General features: G+C 43.6%; 2 protein-coding genes across 3 annotated transcripts in view; both read right to left on the minus strand.

The window, feature by feature from the left end:
* LOC132395448 (sickle tail protein homolog) overlaps positions 1-18,919 on the minus strand; it is a 640,240-nt gene that overhangs the window by 444,671 nt on the left and 176,650 nt on the right. The gene's annotated exons all lie outside the window — the stretch shown is intronic.
* On the minus strand, positions 968-18,170 carry LOC132395449 (uncharacterized). Its single transcript, XM_059972084.1, has 2 exons — positions 2,717-18,170; positions 968-1,597 (listed from the first exon to the last, which is right to left on the minus strand). The coding sequence occupies exon 1, from the start codon at positions 8,992-8,994 to the stop codon at positions 8,071-8,073; it is 924 nt and encodes a 307-aa protein (XP_059828067.1). The 5' UTR covers positions 8,995-18,170; the 3' UTR covers positions 968-1,597; positions 2,717-8,070.

The following is an 18,919-nucleotide window of genomic DNA, read 5'->3' on the forward strand; positions in this document are numbered from 1 at the left end:
CTTCTCATTCGTCTTTACTAGCTGGAAAAGATTCTGCACTCTGGCTGGCCAAATCTTTAGAAAACGTTAGAGAGTGATGGCATTATCGATGACATAGTCTGATTGTCTGATTTCAGTGTATATCCTTGCCTCTCACTTACAGCAACAGATTAAAATAGAGGAGGAAAGTTCTGGGGAATCAATGGCAAGCACACCCCAGCATTTAATTGCATGCTTTGTTTTATCTGGACAGTGTGATTAAAATCATGATTATAACCAGAACTTGAACAGGGAATGGGGAGGATCCGGAAGATAAGAGACAAGTAATAGGGGTCCCAGTCAAATGCCATCAATAACATCTAGTTGTCCTCGAACAAATGAACAGGCTCCCTTGGGACAACACTGATGAATTACTCTAAAATGTGCATTGCACACTAATTGATACACCCTCTCGTCAGCCACATAAACACAGCTCATGCCAGGAAAAGCCCAGAATATTTTCCTGAACGAAAGGACATGACTCAAAAGTGATATTTTGTGTATCTCACTCCAGGGAAATTCCATTTACAAGTGCCTAGCTCTAAAATAAACAATAACACCCTATCAGCTCCTTAATTCAGACTCTTCAGAACTACCTTTATTGATCGTGGGATCCTTAAAGCAAAAATACCAACAAAATTTAAGGCTTGTCCTTTAGTATTTGTCAACTTTCAATAAGTTCATTATCATAATATTTGCTTTTCAATGACTCTTAAAGAACACCAAAATGAAACTTACTACTTCCTAAGTGTCTGGGAACTGGAAACAGAGTATTTTTATATTGGAATTTTGAAAGGAGCCATATAGATTATCAGCTAACAAATGTAGATGATGTTAAATTAGATGCAGCTGTCACACCGGGAGGCGAACATTCCCAGAGCCCCCTTCCCTATAATCCCTCTGTAAACCACTTGAAAATATGAATTCCATTGATTTGTATGACTGGTAATCCTAGCTGATGGTTGTTAACACTTCACGACACATCTTTGTACACCATGGGGAAATATGAACCATATTTCCATCATGTAGCAATGCAATTCAGACAAGTGATTTTGCTGGCAAATGTTTAACTCTTTATTTAAAGATTCTTACATAATTTCTTTTGTTCTATGTCTATTGCCCAACTGCCTGATATCAAACACCTTCCTCAACCACGGCGGCATTCTACCTGACTCAGCACTGACATTCCAAACATGTCAAGGTGAAGTGAAGTTTACTGTCATATGTACAAATGCAATAAAATCAAACTTACAGCAGCATGAGCACATGGGATCATATAAGCAGCATTCACCGGAAAAAGATAAAAGAATAATTAGTTGCCAAGGTAGCATATCCATTAGCTCAATACTAGCTGCAAGATCAAAGTTCCCACTGCTGTCTGTAATGAGTTTGCACGTTCTTCCTCCATGACTGCGTGGGGTTCCTCCGGACACACTGGTTCCCTCTCACATTCATGCTCCGTTGGTGCCAGAAGCCCAGTGATATCGGCAGGCTGTCCAGCACGTTCCCACCTCAAACAACACCTTTCACTGGACGTTTCGATTGTACATAACAAGTAAAGCTCATCTTTAAATTATACCTAGTTTTTTTTAAAAAGGAAAGAATACAATTACATCAGAAAAGGCATTCTGGTGCAAAATCAAATGGTTATAGTTTGGTTAAACTGTGTTTGTTTAAACATACCTACTTCCAATTCTGCAAGATGTACTTGTTTATCTGGTGCAAACTCACTTAGCTATGTCAATGTTAAGAGTGGCACCCTTTCATTCTAATATTCCTTTGATGAACATCTCAATTTCAAGTCCCATGAACCCAAGATCACCCAACTCTCCTCCTCTCCAAGAAAGACTGAACCCCACACCGACGCCATCGTTGAACCAAACCACCGGAAGGGCAAACAGTTCACCTGATTATTCATTCCATCCATCACCTGTGATGCAGTATACCATACCATGTGCAATATTTACTTCTGCAACTCATTCTTGCTTCTTCCACAGCAGCTTCCAATCTTGTGACATCATCTCTGGGAAGCAAGGTGTATAGGTACAATATCGATTGCACGTTCCTGCATGTTTTCCATTGCCTGTTCCTTCTGAAATGCATGATCTCCCATCTGAACAATTTAATGAGGTCACCGCAAGGATGACACCAGTTTACGCCTACCTTGTCAAATATTGCGCAATAATCACAACTGCGCATTTTCTGCCACATTTCACATTGCACTGTGTGTTAAATAAATGCAGTAACTTTGTTTTCATAACGGCACTTCACCTTGTTCAATAGCCCATAGTCTCTTCCTGGCTGGCTCCCAGTTTGCAATAATCCTGCAGCAAATCACCCTCGAACTGTGGTGTCAACTTCTTGACTAAATTGATAACTCCCCAATTCATTGTTACCATCATTCTCCCCCATAATCCTATATCCCATTTCTGACAGGAGCCAAATAAATTGGTACTAGTACGTTATTCAGAGATTCTGCCTCTGATTACAGCATTATTTTCTGAAGAAAAAAATATGGCTGTAAGCACACCAGTGCACCAATATATACAAAATATCAGAAAAATTCATAAATTATTGTAAACTTAAAATTCCAACAAAGCCTTCTCCGTCACTAATGATGTGAATTATTGCAGATAATAATTGTGAAACTTAAAGGACCTTGTTGAAGATAACTTAAAAAACAGAATTAATTCCAGACCTTCTTAAGCAAGCACATTGTTCATTGGCTACTCATATAGTCAGTAAATCCTACATCTTATGAGCTTATCAGCATGGCTGTGACCTGCAAGAGAGAATAACACTTGGATGTTTAGTGCAAATGCCGTCACCTAGTATGGTCTCATTTCAACTAAAATATAATGCTGTTAGTGCAAACCACATTGATGTACTGGAAAACAGTGCAAGTATAAAATAACACACACAAAATGCCCGAGGAACTTATCAGGTCAGGCATTATCAATAGAGAGAAATAAACATTTTGGGCTGAGACCCTTCATCAAAACTGGAAAGGAAGGGGGAAGATGCTAGAATAAGGTGGGGAAGGGGAAAGAGTTCATGCTAGAAGCTGAAAGGTGAAATCAGATGCCTGGGGAGGAGTGTGAAGTAAAAGCCTGGGAGGAGATTGGTGGAGAGGGTAAAGGGCTAGAGAAGAAGAAATTATAGAGAGTGGACCATGAGAGAAAGAGGAGGGGCACCAGGGGACAGTGATATGTAGGTGAGGATAAGAGGTAATGAGGGGGCCAGAGTGGGAAATTGAAGAAGAGGGAATGGCAGGTGGAGAAAATTACTGGAAGTTGGAGAAATTGATGTTATTGCCATCAGGTTGGAGGTTATTTAGATGGAACATAGGCAGTTGCTCCTCCAACCCAAGAGTGGTGTCATTGCGGCAGAAGAGAACAGACCATCATGTTGGAATGGGAATGCGGACTGGAATTAAAATGGTGGGCCACCAGGAAATCCTGTTTTTCGCAATTGGAGCGAAGGAGCTCGACCAAGCAGTCTCCCAATGAATTGGGTCTCACCAGTGTAGAGGAGGCCACATGGGACACAGTTGACAACTGAAAACAGATTTGCTGGTGAAGTGATGCTTCACCTGGAAGGACTGTTGGGGCCCTGAATGGAGGCAAGGGAGGAGGTGAATGGGCAGGTGCGAATCTATCCACTTTCAGGGATAAGTACAAGGAGGGAGAATAGTGGAGAGGAACAAATGGACAAGTGAATCACAGAGAGAATGATCCCTGCGGAAAGCAGAGAATGGTGGTGGGGTGGGGAAGGGGGGGAATGGTAAAGATGTGTGTCAGAGATGGCTGATGTCATGGAAGATAATATGCTGGATCCCATTACCTCTTCCCACCCCATCTCCTGTAAAAAAAAAAGATCCTATTCCCTTCTCTCAATTCCTTCATCCTTGCCATATCTGTTCCCTGAATGAGACTTTCCTTCCCAAGACACTAGTCCTCCTTCTGCTGCCCTCATCCACATCTCCATTTCCTGAACACCCATGCTCACCCCATCTTCCTACCACCTTAACAGGGAGATAATTCCTCTTGTCCTCAACAACCACCCCATGAACCTCTACACCCAACACACCATTCTCCACAACTTCTGCCATCTTCAATGAGACCTGATAAACAAACACAACTTTACCTTCTCTCCACTGTCTGCTTTCCGTAGAGATAGTTCTTTCCATGATGCAATTATCCTTTTGTCCCTCCCCACTGATCTCCCTCCTGGCAAGCAGACGTACTACACCTGCCCATTCACCTCCTCCTTCATCTCAATTCAATATCCCAAGCAATCTTTCCAGGTGAGGCAACACTTCACCTGCAAATCTGTTGGGGTCATCCTCTACTGTATACAGTGGTTCTGATGTCGCCTCTTCTACCACTGGCAAGACACAACGTAGACTCTGTGTCAAGAACCTTCATTCCATCTGCAAAAAGCAGAATTTCCTGGTGGCAAATCATTCTGACATGTTAGTCCAGGTCCTCTTCTTTTGCCACGATGAGGCCATTCTCAGGTTGGAGGAGCAACACCTCATATTCCATCTAGGTAACCTTTATCCTGATGGCATGAAAATTGATATATCCAACTTCTAATGAATTTTCTCCTCTTTTCCTTCTTCAGTTCTCCACTCTGGACCCCTCTTACTTCTTCTCTTCACCCATCTATCATCTTCCCGCTGGTGCTCCACTCCTTTCATTTCTCCCATTGTCCACTCTCCTCTATCAAATCCCTTCTTCTCCAGCCCTTTAACCTTTTCCACCAATCACCTCCCAGCTTCTTTCTTCATCCTCCTCCCCACCCACCTGGCTTCTAGCTTGTACTCTTTCTCTCACCCCTTCTTATTCTGTCATTTCCCCCCTTTGTTTCCAGTCCTGATGAAGGACCTTAGGCCAGAACATTGACTGTTTCTTCAATTGCTCTCCACAGATGCCCTGCTGAGTTCCTTTAGCATTTTGTGTGTACTGCTCCGGATTTCCTGCATCTGCAGAATCTCCTGTGTTCAAGTATAAATAAGTATGGTTCTGGTATGGAACAACAGCAATATCACATTTATTTATGCATCATCAGACACCAAATTTAGAAATTGGGCAACTTTAGGATCTCCAGTGATTTAACCACACAAAGAAAGCTTAAAAGCCATTATCTACCACTACAACTGTGCAATCTGTACTGGAGAAGCAGAGGAGTTAGCACAGTCAAAATGTCATCCTGAGCAATTCTAAACCCTGCATACAAATTCAAGCCAGTGAACTGCCATCATTTTTAAATGGGTTTAGAGAGCACAATAAAATCAATCTTCTCAAAGGCTCATGAGAGTTGCTGCCTCTGATCAGTTTGAGACCTCTCTCGTTTAGTGACTGCCTATTGTTACGTATCCCGTAACTGGATAACTTACCAGCAAAGATAGAGAGGTCTGTTGAAGTCTGATGTCACTATTTTCAAACGTTTTTATTTATAAAGGGGCACAAAAGTAAGGTTAATGCAAACATTCAGATAATGCACATCACCAATACGCAATCTAAAGCCCAGATATAGTCATAATCATCATTAATCTCGGCTGTTGTCTAGGGGATAATATTTTTCTGTCCATTGGAAATCTAAAGAGTCATTCAAAAGTCTTTCGAGGAATTGTTGGGTGTCACGTGTCTGAGAGGAATCGGTGAGAACGAAAGGAAGACTTGCCCGTATCTTTTTGACCACTCCGTTAAAATCAGGGGAGCGTTGGTTTCCCCGTTGATAGTTCGAAGTCTTTCTCGGTAGTATCAGCCACCCGCTCCCCAGGCAAAGGAGTTAGGAGCGCACGTGGCACTGAGTGGCTTCCAGCTCTCCCGGGAGCGTTGAGCGAGCAAGTTCCTCTGGTGCATCGCTGGGGTACTGCCTCCTGCAGTCCGCTTTTATCTTTACTTGCAGAGTTGTAGCTGTCCATCAAAGTAGGGGGATGCAATCTCCACCCCCACATGGCCCGAGGGTGTTCAGGTTCATGGTAGTTGTCACGTAGCCGGGACTTGCACGTGACACAGGTGCCTCTAATAACAAATGGTCAAAACCGTTGCATTGTCTCTCACTTCCGAGTCCCGAATTAATAGCGATCTTGCGATTCTCTGGAAGGAGGGGGCTGCTCCCGCTCCTTCGGCCCCTCAGAGCTGTGGTACCTTCATAACACCTCCCCTCAAAAACCACGTTTTTTACCAGCGGTTAAAAACGGAGTTGTACAGTGTCTTACAGGACTTTTACTCTTAACACAATACCCAAGCTTTTTCTCTTCACAGAATACTACCGTTATACATTCAAGTCAGTATCTAAATAGTTAACGATTACAGTGCCCCTTTCTTTAATATCTTAAAATTGCATACCTTACTAAAGACTTGTAGCATCAGACTTCAATTCAATAATCATCTATTTATGAGTATTTTTTTTCCACAACAGAACTAAGGAGGGATGCCCTTAGCTTAGGTGCATTTACAAAAGTTTATGCGAACACTGATCGTTTCAGTCGTTTTACGTAACCAGCAGGTCTCCAAAAGGGGCTGTCTTTATCATTCACAGGCTTTGGCGCAAACCTGTTCAACCTGCTTGGCTGTCTAACAATGGCATCTCCATTAACCGTCGCCTCTTTTTCGACGAGCCCCCCCATGGGGAACTTGAGTAATTTTTCGTGGTGAACTCCCGCCAGCCTCGTTCATCGGGGTTATTTTTGCAACACCATGCCCCAAACGTAGACCCTTTTCACCCACTTCCTCGATTTTACCCAGGTGGCTGGCCCTTTTATCAGTCCCCTTCAGGCTATTGGTGTTTGATTCGAACTCTTCGCTCAAGTAGCATGTCGAAGGCAGCCTTTTCACACCCCATCCTGGCATAACAATAGAGTGGGGGGCCCCGCTATTCCCCGGCTCACTCTGCGAGCGATCTGCCAGGTTTAAGATTTCTTCCTTCGATTTGGAAACTACAGACTTTTCGTTTCCTTTGCTAACAATCCTCACCCCCCCATTCTTAAATTCTGCATTAACTTTGAACACTCCTTCGAGTACAAACGCCGGGGAACTCACACTTTCCCCGGTTACCAAGGTTAACCCTTTTCCCACTGAACCAAGTCCATCTGACCCACAAGGACGGCCGCCCCGTTCCACTGGATCAAATACCTCAGACTTCTTCTGAGCTCCGTTACCAGGTTCAGCACCTCGTGCATCCCCATCTCGGACGCGCTCAAGCGGGACATTGGCCTCTTCCAGGCTTTCAACACCCGTACCTTTTTCAAATTCTAACTTCCCCCCGATCCTCCCAGTTACTCTCTGGGCAGCTCCCACCCGGGGAAGGCGCAACCCTGCGAGCTGAAACAACCTCCTCGGCCCTTTCAGCAGACCCCTTCAAGGCAAGGGTATCCTTTCCATCTAGGACTGCCCTGACCTCATTATCGGGAACACCTTTAGAACTCTCAAGTTCTTCAAACAATTCTGCCAAACCAGACAGATCGTCCATGTCCAACTCTGGACCTTTTAACAGCTTTATCTGTTTCTCATCTTTATCTCCTACCTTTAGGACCTTTCTCTTCACTAAAGGCAAATCTATCTCATCTCCCTTACCCCCTTTCACTTTACTACTCTTCGTCTTACCACCCTCGAAACCCTCATGGCACAGGGTCAGCAAAGACGTCTCGGCCAAATCAAAACTGGCCAGATTTAAACTGCTCTCGTTCACAGCTGCCTCTCTCGACAGGCTGCGAGTGACCGCGCCGGCGAGATGGTCCTTGGGCGCTAGGGACGGGGCCACCGTACTCGCCGGTCGCCAGGTCGGCAGCATTGCTGACCAAACCTTACCCCCTGCTAAGTCGTTCCCCAGCAGGATGTCCACGTCAGCTCTCGGGAATTCTGAGGGCACCCCCACTTCAACTGATCCATACACCAGCTCACAATCCAGAATGACCTTATATAAGGGCACCATTTCTATCCGTTTATTTATTCCTTCCATCTTTACCATGCCCGTTTCCCGACCAAATTCTAGTACCTTACAGCTAACCAGGGATAATTCAGAGCCCATATCCCTCCAGATTCATACGGGAACTGGTGTGTCTCCCTCCATCACAGACACGGTTCCGTGTGACAGACAACTCCCAGAGCCCTCTCGTACTCTGACTACCCTCGGCTCTCTGGTCGATTTGCTGATTACCACGGCACACCCGATAGGGACTGTGGCTTTCCCTCTTCCTATCTCCTTCCTCAGAGCAAAGCCTCGAGATGCAATGTGCCCCTCCTTTCCACAATTAAAACAGGTCAAACCCGGAAACCTCTGGCCGTCTTGCCTTTCCCCCTCAACCTTACCGCTAGCTCCCGGTGGGACCTCTGCCTCACTCGTCGGACTTTCTCGATCGCTCCCACGATCTCTCTGGGGACCTTTATTCGAGGGAGTCTTTGTCTTGTGGGTTAGGGCATATTCGTCTGCCAACCTGGCAAATTCTGAAATGGACTTATCCGGCTTCTCATTCAAATACACCCGGATCTCCTCCGGAACACAACTTTTGAATTCCTCAATCAAAAATAACTCCCTGAGACGCCCATAATCCTCGCCCACTCTTTCCGCGGTGCACCAACGGTCCAAGAGCACCCCCTTCTCACGGGCTAGCTCGGTATACGTTTGATTCCACCCTTTCCTTAAATTTCTAAACTTTTGTCTATAGGCCTCAGGTACCAATTCGTAAGTCCGGAGAATGACCTTTTTTACCTCATCATAATTCTCCGCTCCTCCCTCCTCCTGGGGCAAGGCCGCATATGCTCGTTGGGCCTTCCCCTTTAACACACTTTGTAACAATGCCACCCACTGCTCTTTTGGCCACTTCTGATTTATTGCCTCCTTTTCAAAAAGTAAGAAATAACTATCGACATCTGTCTCCTCGAACGGGGGCACCAATCTCAACTCCCTACTAACATTAAACCGCTCTGCTTGGTCTAACCCTTGATCTCTTCGCTCGTTCTTCATCTTCTCAATTTCCCAGTCATGTTGCCTCTGTTTCTCTTTCTCAGCCCGTTCCCTCTCTTTCTCTTCTGCTTCTAGCTTCTTTAGGTGAATTTCATGCTGTCTTTGCCTTTCCCTCTCTCTCTCTCAGCCACTTCCAGCTCTTTTAACTTAATTTCATGTTCCAACTTTAATTTCTCCACCTCTAACTGAACCGTCCCACTTGATGGTACCTCATCTTCAAACACATTCTTCCCAATGTAATACTGAGTTATGGCCCTTCGTACCTCCCGCTTTTTCATGGACGACCTCACTTCTGTGAGGTTCAACCCCTTCGCCAAATTTAACAAGTCTGATTTAGTGGCCGCCTCTACCGCCCCCACCGTTGGGGTTTCCATAAATTCCCCCACGTCCATCTTTGCTGGTTTCCCGTCTGGCTACCCGCGTAACCAGATTCAAGTTTTTTGATTTACAAGCCCGATTCACTGGCCTCCCAATTTGGTGTCAAATCCCAAGACGAGAAACCCAAGTTGTTACATATCCCGTAACTGGATAACTTACCAGCAAAGATGGAGAGATCTGTTGAAGTCTGATGTCACTATTTTCAAACGTTTTTATTTATAAAGGGGCACAAAAGTAAGGTTAATGCAAACATTCAGATAATGCACATCACCAATACGCAATCTAAAGCCCGGATATAGTCATAATCATCATTAATCTCGGCTGTTGTCTAGGGGATAATATTTTTCTGTCCATTGTAAATCTAAAGAGTCATTCAAAAGTCTTTCGAGGAATTGCTGGGTGTCACGTGTCTTAGAGGAATCGGTGAGAACGAAAAGAAGACTTGCCCGTATCTTTTTGACCACTCCGTTAAAATCAGGGGAGCGTTGGTTTCCCCGTTGTTAGTTCGAAGTCCTTCTCGGTAGTATCAGCCACCCGCTCCCCAGGCAAAGGAGTTAGGAGCGCACGTGACGTTGAGTGGCTTCCAGCTCTCCCGGGAGCGTTGAGCGAGCAAGTTCCTCTGGTGCATCGCTAGGGTACTGCCTCCTGCAGTCCGCTTTTATCTTTACTTGCAGAGTTGTAGCTGTCCATCAAAGTAGGGGGATGCAATCTCCACCCCCACATGGCCTGAGGGTGTTCAGGTTCATGGTAGTTGTCACGTAGCCGGGACTTGCACGTGACACAGGTGCCTCTAAGAACAAATGGTCAAAACTGTTGCATTGTCTCTCACTTCCGAGACCCGAATTAATAGCGATCTTGCGATTCTCCGGAAGGAGGGGGCTGCTCCCGCTCCTTCGGCCCCTCAGAGCTGTGGTACATTCATAACACTATCAACAGGGTGACTTTAACGGACGGAAGAAACAACATGAATGCCCACAGCCAATTTCAAAAATTCCCTTAAAGCCTGATGAATACTTCTACAAAACCATCACAAATGTTACTTCAGCCACTACACCTCCTCCCTCACCACCAGTCCTTGCAGGTGAGGTAGCTCATCATGTGCGAATCTACCAGGGTTATTTATTGCATCCGGTGCTCAGTACTTCCAGTGAAGGTCAAAGTTCAAAGTGCATTTATCATCAAAGTACGTACATCACATACAACTTTGAGATTCATTTTCTTGCAGTCACAAAACAAGGAAACACAACAGAAACTATTTTAAACAACACATACAACAGAGCCTGTCAAACACTGTGTGGGGGGAAAACAAACGTGCAAAAAGTGAACAAATAACACAGAAAACATGAACTGCAAACTCACCAAAGTGAGTCCACAGGCAGTTCAGCACTGCAGCCAGTCCAGCAGCTTGATGGACTCTTCTAAACTGGTGAGATTTGACACAGATTGGGGGATTTCTTTGTTGTGTCCCCCATTGTTCCGTCCACTGTACAACCATCATCTTGCCAGTGGCCAGCCATTTTAAATCACCTTTCAGACCCGCACTGACACCTTAGCCCCCAACCTCCTCTACTGTTGAAGCTAGATGCAGAATAGAGGAACAACAGCTCATATTCTATTTTGACAGTCTCCAACTGGACAGCATCAATACTGATTCTTCAGAGAATATTACTTCTGGTATCGCTTTCCTTCTGCATTCATGCCCTCCCCCCAACCTCTAGCCTTTGTTTTACTTTTTCCACTGGTCCTATTAACCCCTTCTCTTTCCCCTCCTCTACCCTCATCACCTACACCTCCCCACCTCCTTGCCTTTCTTCCTTGATCCAGATTCCACTTTTCAGCCTATGCCTCTTCCATATGCATCAACTCTCAGTTTTCACATCATTCCAATTTCACACTTTCCCCCACCTAACCATTTCCCCAGCTTACCCATCTCACTCGCCAGCTCACGTCCCTGGCCTCACCCAGTTGTTCTAGCTTCCGCCCTCTTTCCAACCCCCGGTAATAGGTCTCATCCTGAAAAGCTGATTCCTCATTTCCCCCCCTAGATGCATCCTGACACACTCAGCTCCTCCAGCATTTTTTTTTGCTTCAACCAAAATGAGGTTTGCTTTCCACAGATGCTGCCCACACTGGTGAACAGTATATTCTTCAGAGTATCCCTGATTTGGTATTAGCTGTCTTGCAATATCTGGCAAACCCCCTTTTCTCAACAAATAGATGCAATTTTTTTATGACACTACAAATGAAAATACAGAAATAACAGGTTAGTTCCATATTTTTATTTATGGTGTCATAAATATAACAACACTTGTAGAGAGAATAATACCTTAATTTGTTACATACTAGTATTATCAGAAAGCATTTTGTAAAGACCTTCATTGTTGCTATTGAGTACCATAGAATCCTCATTGATTCATGGCGACCCTATAGATAGTGTAGTTGTCCATAGGATTTTTGAGGCAAGATACAGAAGTAGATCACCAGGCCTTTCTCCTGCGCAGATACTGCTGCTGCCTAAATTGGGACTGGATCGGATTGGAACTCAGGATTGCCACCTCAAAGTCCAGTCCTGATGCCACTACACCACCGGCTGACCCAAAAGACCTTCATAAAGGTCTTAATGTGCATTAATGACTTAGATAATGGCTTAGAAAGTATATTGCATCAAGATATCCTTTGTTGGAGCATTGTATCCAATGAATGAACATATTGGCCTTGGAATGAGCAAGTTAAAAATATGTGCAAGACATATGAGAAGTCACATGTCAAAGATTTCCTGGAAATGAGATTAGAACAATTTGATTAAAGCAATCAAGATACTGGGCGGGGTGGAATTTATGTGCATCTGTTAGAATACTTGGGACGAGTTCAATCATGAATGTTGGATCTGAGATGACTGTTGTTGTACTAAGTACAAGTTAGGAGTGACATTGGACAACCAAGTATCTGGAGTTTGGAATTGATTTTAAAGCTGCCAAGATCTCGAAGAAGTTGCAGAGTAGGCTTGGTTTTTTTGGGGAGGCGGGGAGGGGAGATGAATGGTTTATTTGTTCTGGTGTTCCAAAGATTATAAACAAATTAAACTCCTTGCACTGTGCTAAGTGGGTCAAATTAAAACCTTTAGAAAACAACATAAAGCAGTGGAGAGTTATCTAGCCAGTGGAACTGAATGTATCATTGAACCTTACAGCATTAAAAGAGAATACTGTCACCAACTTTTCCTCATGGCCACAGTAAATATCACTTAATGAAATTAAACTTATTAAAATGGTGGACTCCCGCGAAGATCCAAACCTCAGCCAACTGTGAGAACCCAGATACATATTTTCTATACTTTAGTCACGCATCAACTTGCCCACTGAATCCTATGCAAACAGTAAACTTTGAGAGATAAGTCAGTTCATGGCATAAAATCACTGACTTCACATACAGTCCAGAAAGCTCACCAACACCTGTATTTTCTGAGAGCTGGACTATGCACATCAATACTCACAACTTCTACAGATGAGCAGAGAGAGCATCCTAACGTGGTGCATCATAGCATGGCACAGAGAGTGTACTGCAGTGAACAGGAAGGCTCTACAATGGGTAGTCAAAACAGCTCAATGCATTACAGGCACCACCCCATCCTCCATCAAGACATGTACACTGATAGGTATATATATCAGTTGCTAGACAAAGGCCAGAAATATCATGAACAATCCAACCCACCCTGCTCATAGATTGTTTGTCATAGAAAGGTAGAGTACAGCAAAAGGGCATTTGGCCCATTTAGTCCAAACTGAGCCATTTAAGCTGCCTAGTCCCATCGACCTACACCTGGACCATGGCCCTCCATACACTTGCCAACCATTTACATATCCAAACTTCTCAAACTTTGAAAATTGAGCTTGTGCTAACAGCTCATTCCCCATTCTCGTAAACCTGAGAGTAGTTTCCCTTTCTGTTCCCCAAAAGCTTTTCATCTTTCACCCTGAACCCATGAGCTCCAGAAGTAGCCTGACCCAGTGGAAAAAGCCAGGATTTACCCCATCTATACCCTTCATAATTTTGTTTTGCTCGATCAAGTCTCCATTCAATCATCTACATTCCAAGGAATAAAGTCCTAACCTATTCAATCTTCCCTTACAACACAGGTCTTCCAGTCACAGCAGCATCCTTGTATATTTTCCCTGTACACTTTCAATCTTGGTTACATCTTTTCTGTAGGTAGGTGACCTAAGTTGTACACAATACTGCAGATTGAGCCTCACCAACATCTTTTACAATTTCAACATAACATCACATTTCCTTCATTTAGTAACACAAAATACTGGCGGAACTCAGCAGGCCAGGCAGCATCAATAGTAAAGAGCACCATCAATGTTTCAGCTGAGATCCTTTAGCAGGACTGGAGAAAAAAAAGCTGAGGAGTAGATTTACTCAATACATTGATTTATGAAGACTAATGTGCCAAAAGCTTTCTTTACTGAAGAAATTAAAGGGGTTACAGAGCAATTTTGATGTTGCTGACAAACTAGAGGATGTGGTGGTAATTATACACTGTTTTCTGAACATACTAGACATTGCTCTCAAAATTGCTGGACAAAGGTTTAAATAAAGAACGGCCCGATGAGACAACGTCCTAATGCAAGTACTTAGAAGTAAACGGGAACTGTCCATGCTAAGCAGGTTCTTAGAACAATGATTCGCTAAATGATCAATTACCTTATGTTACTGTTGCTGGACAAGTGAAGAAGAAATTGCACAATTGCTTAGCAACTGTGCGTGACTACATGTGTATAAAAGAGCCATGCTTGTACAAATAATATGACCCCTATGCAGTCTCCAAGAGAGTGATGAAGGAAGGTTCTCTCTAGTAGTGAGCTACTAATAAAAAAGTTGTTGCTTTATCTTCCGTAGCACTGTGTGTTCTTGCATCGGGTAACGGGTAATAATTAGAAGTAAGGTTTAACATTACAACCCCATCTACCTGGGCCAACAATTTCAATGAATTATGGACCAATATTCCAAGATCCCTTTGTTCTGCTGCACTCCTCAGTGTCCTCCAATCATCAATGTGAGACCTACCCAAGTTAGTCCGACCAAAGTGCACACCTGGCACTTGTCTGCATGAACTTTCATCTGCTATTTCTCAGCCCATTTTTCCAGCTGGTCTAGGTTCTACAACAATCTCTGATAATCTTGCTCATTGTCCATAACACGCAAAATCATGGCATCATCTGCAAATTTGCTGATCCAGTTACCCACATTGCCAGATGTCAGACAGCAACAGGCCCAGCACCGACCCTTGTGGCACACCACCAGTCACAGGTCTTCAGTCAGAGAGGCAACTATCTACGACCATTCTTTGGCTTCTCGCACAAAACCAATGTCTAATCTAATTTACAACCCTATTTTAAATGCTGTGACCAATTTCCCATGCATGACCTTCTCAAATGCCTTGAAGTCCATGTAGACAACATCCACTGCCTCGATTTCATCAATTTTCCCAGTAACTTACTCAAAAAAACTCAAGATTGGTTAGACACAGCCTACTACAAACAGAGCTATGCTGACTATCCCTAATCAGTCCCTATCTAAATATTCATATCCTGTCTATTAGAATACATTCCAATATCTTTCCCACTACTGGTGTCAGGCTCACCAGCCTATAATGTTCTGGTTTACTCTTTTAGTCTATGTTAAAAAGTGGAACAACATCAGCTATCCTCCAAACCTCTAGTACTTCACCTGTCGCTAAGGATGATTTAAATATCTCTGCAAGGACCCGTGCAATTTCTGCACTTGCTTCCCACAGGATTAGAGGAAATACGTCGTCAGTCCCTGGGGATTTATCTACTCTAATTTGCCTCAATACAGCAAACACCTCCACCTCTGTAATTTGCATAGGGTTCATGACCTGACTGCTGCTTTGCCTCACATTGATAGACTCTTAGTCCATTCCCCGATTAAACACAGATGCCAAAATAAAAATCCACTTCAGATATCCCCCATCACTTTTACCTTCACGCATAGATTGCCATCCTTATCTTCCAGAGGATCAATTTGTCCCTTGCAATCCTTTTACTCTTCACATACCTGTAGAATCCCTCAGGATTCTCCTTCATCTTGTCTGCTAGGGCAATGTCATGCCTTCTTTTAGCGCTCCTGATTTCTTTCTTAAGTGTACTCTCGTATTTCTTATAGCTCATTTGTTCCTACCTGTCTATTCAGGCTATGCATCTCCTTTTCTTAACTAAGGCGTCAAAATCTCTCAAAAACCAAGGTTCACTAAATCTGTTATCTTTACCTTTTACTCTGACAAGTATATACAAGCTTTGTACTCTCAAAATTTCACTTTCAACAGCCTCCCACTTATCAAGTACACCTTTGCCAGAAAACAGCTTGTCCCAATCCACACTTGCCAGAGAATCCTGAAATTCAATTCTGAACCTCAGCCCATGCAACAGACCTATCCTTCTCCAGATCTACATTGAAACTGATGGCATCATTGGATGCAAATGTTCCCCTACGCAGACTTGTGTCATCTGCCCTGTCTCACTCCCTAAAAGCAGATTGAGTATTGCACACTCTCATTGGGACTTACACATACTGATTAAGGAAACTTTCCTGAACACATTTGATAAACTCTCTCCAATCTATGGGAGTCCCAGTCAATCTGCGGAAAGCTAAAATCGCCTACTATTATAACCTTGTGCTTCTTGCAGTCGTCTGCAATCTCTCTACAAATTTTTTCCTCTAAATCCCACAGAGAGTTGGGTGGTGCATAGTATAGCCACATTAATGTGGCCATATCTTTCTTATTCCTTAGTTCCACCCTTAAAGCCTCACTAGACTGTTCTGTCTGAGCACTGCCATGACACTTCTCTGGCTAGTAACACCACTCCTCCCTTTTTAATCCGTCCTGCTCTGTCATGTCTGAAACAACAGAACCCTGGAGTATTGAGCTGCCAGTCCCGATCCTCCTGCAACCAAGCTCACTAATGGCTACAATATCATAATTCCATGTGTTATCCATGCCCCGAGCTCACCTGCCATTCCCAATGTACATCCTGCATTGAAATGTACGTAGCTCAGGGCACTCTTCATACCATGCTCAACATTCCTGGCTTTGACTGAGGCCTTAACAACATGTCTCCACAAACTCCGCTGTACTGTTCTGGCACTCTGGTTTCCATCCCCAACAACTCTAGTTTAAACTTCCTCGTATAGCATCAGCAAACCTTCCATCTACGATATTATTTCCCCTCCAGTTCAGGTGCAAACTGTCTCTTTCTTACAGGCCTCACCTTCCCTGGAAGGGAGCCCAATGATCTAAAAATCTGACACTCTCCCTCCTACACCAACTCTTTAGACATGTGTTAAACTGTATGATCTTCATATTCCTGGCCTCACTGGCACGTGGCATGAGTAGCAATCCTAAGATCACAACCCTGGAGGTCCTATCCTTTAACTTTGTACCTAACTCCCTGAACTCACTTTGCAGAACATCATCATTTTTCCTACCCATGTCACTGTTACCCACATGGACCACGACTTCTGGCTGCTCACCCTCCCATTTAAGAATGAGGAGGACTCAATCTGCGATGTTCCAGACCCTGACACTCAGGAAAAAACATACCATTCAGGAATCTCTCCTCTACAGAGCATTTCTGTTCTCCTAATTAACAAATCCTCTGTCACTGCAGCTCACCTCTTCTCCCCGCCTCCCCCTTCTTTCTGGGTCATGGAGTCAGACTCAATGCCAGAGACCTGACAATGGTGACTTTCCTCTGTTCCACCAACCACACCCCCCAAACAGTATCCAAAGTGGGAAACCTATTGTTGAGATGTTGGCCACTTGGGTGCTCTACAATGACTGTTCAGCCCCTTTCCCCTTTCTGCCTGTCACCCAGTTTCCTGTGTCCTGCACCTTGGGTGTAACTGCCTCTCTAAATGTCCTATTTGTCACCTCTTTGGCCTCCCAAATGATCCAGAGTTCTTCCTGCTCCAACTTGAAAACACGGAGTGTTAGAAGCTTCAGCTGGATGCATGTCTTGCAGGTAAAGTCATCAGGGACACTGGATTCCCTGCCTTCCCACATCTCCTGGAGCATTCCACTATCCTGCCTGGCATCCCAACTGTTCTAACAGTGCAAGTACAATGAAGGAAACAATAAATAAACTGGAGAAGAAACACTACGTACTGCTTTTTTGGCTTCTCTCACTCAAACCTCTTCCTCATTGAAACCTCGAAGAGTAGATATTTGAGGCTTTAACTCTAGCAGTGTCCACTCCAACAAAAGCTGCTCCACTTGCCTCTGCCTTATTTTAATTTATTCTTGCCAATCACTTCTAATCGCCAATTGGCCACTGCTCAAAATACCAAACCTGCGTTAATCATTGCCTTAAGTGCTCAGTCAGCAAACCTGTGTGAGCTATGTCTTTTCACGCTTCCAGTCACTGATTGGCTGCTGCTCAAAAAATTGTCCTACTCCCATCAGGGAGGAGGCTACAGAGCATCCATGCCGGACAACCAGACTCAAAAACAGTTACTTCCCCCAAGCAGTAAGGCTGATCAACACCTCCACAGCCATTAATCCAGCATTCCACACCTGCAACCACCACTACTTTATCACTTACTGTTTTTTTATTACCGTGTTCTTATCATATCAGTTTTTTGTGCTGCATCAGATCCAGACTATTTTGTTCTCCTTTACATTTGTTTACTGGAAATGATATTAAACAATCTTGAATTAATTAATTAATAAATAACAATATAAAGCTTAATAAATGGTAACTAGCTAATTTATAACACATTTGTAATAAATGAGAATAATGGAATAACCACCTTTGGTAAATGTGGTTTATGATTTAGCTGGAGACATTTATAAGGATGTTGCCGGGACTTGATGATCCAAGTTATAGGGAAGGTTGGACAGGTTAGAACTTTATTCCCTTGAATGCAAGAGAATGAGGGGAGATTTGACAGAGGTATACAAAATCATTTGGAATATAGATAGAGTAAATACAAACAATCTTTTCCCACTGACTTTGGGTGAGTCAAAAACAAGAGGTTATGAGTTAAGGGTGAAAGGTTAAATGTTGAAGAGAAATATGAGGGGGAGTTTCTTCACACAGTGGGTGGTGAGTGTGGGGAACGAGCTGTCAGTGGAAGTGGTGAATGTGGGTCCAGTTTCAACATTTAAGAGAAATTTGGTTAGGAACAGAAATTTGGTTCCATTCCTTGGATGGAAGGTGCAGGTCGATGGAACTAGGCAGAAAAGTAACTTAAGAACAGACTAAATGGGCCAATGGCCCTATTTTTGTTCTGCAGTGCTCTATAGGAAAATCACAGTTGATACTCTACATTTAATTCAGATCTTAACTTTAACATAATCATCAATGAAGAGTCATTCAAGACAAACAGAACTGTCAAAACAATCTTAAACTAGACTGATATCCAAACACCCTTAAGGTATTTCCTTTCTCATATCAAGCAACTTAAATGCAATGTATCAAACATGTTTTAAAATATTAAGTATATTACCAAAATTTTAGCACAA

Source organism: Hypanus sabinus, chromosome 6 (genome assembly GCF_030144855.1).
Source record: "Hypanus sabinus isolate sHypSab1 chromosome 6, sHypSab1.hap1, whole genome shotgun sequence".
NCBI lineage: Eukaryota > Metazoa > Chordata > Chondrichthyes > Myliobatiformes > Dasyatidae > Hypanus > Hypanus sabinus.

Excerpts from the sequence above, each read along its gene's own strand:
- LOC132395449 (XM_059972084.1), bottom strand. The coding sequence starts at position 8,994 with ATGAAGAACGAGCGAAGAGATCAAGGGTTAGACCAAGCAGAGCGGTTT.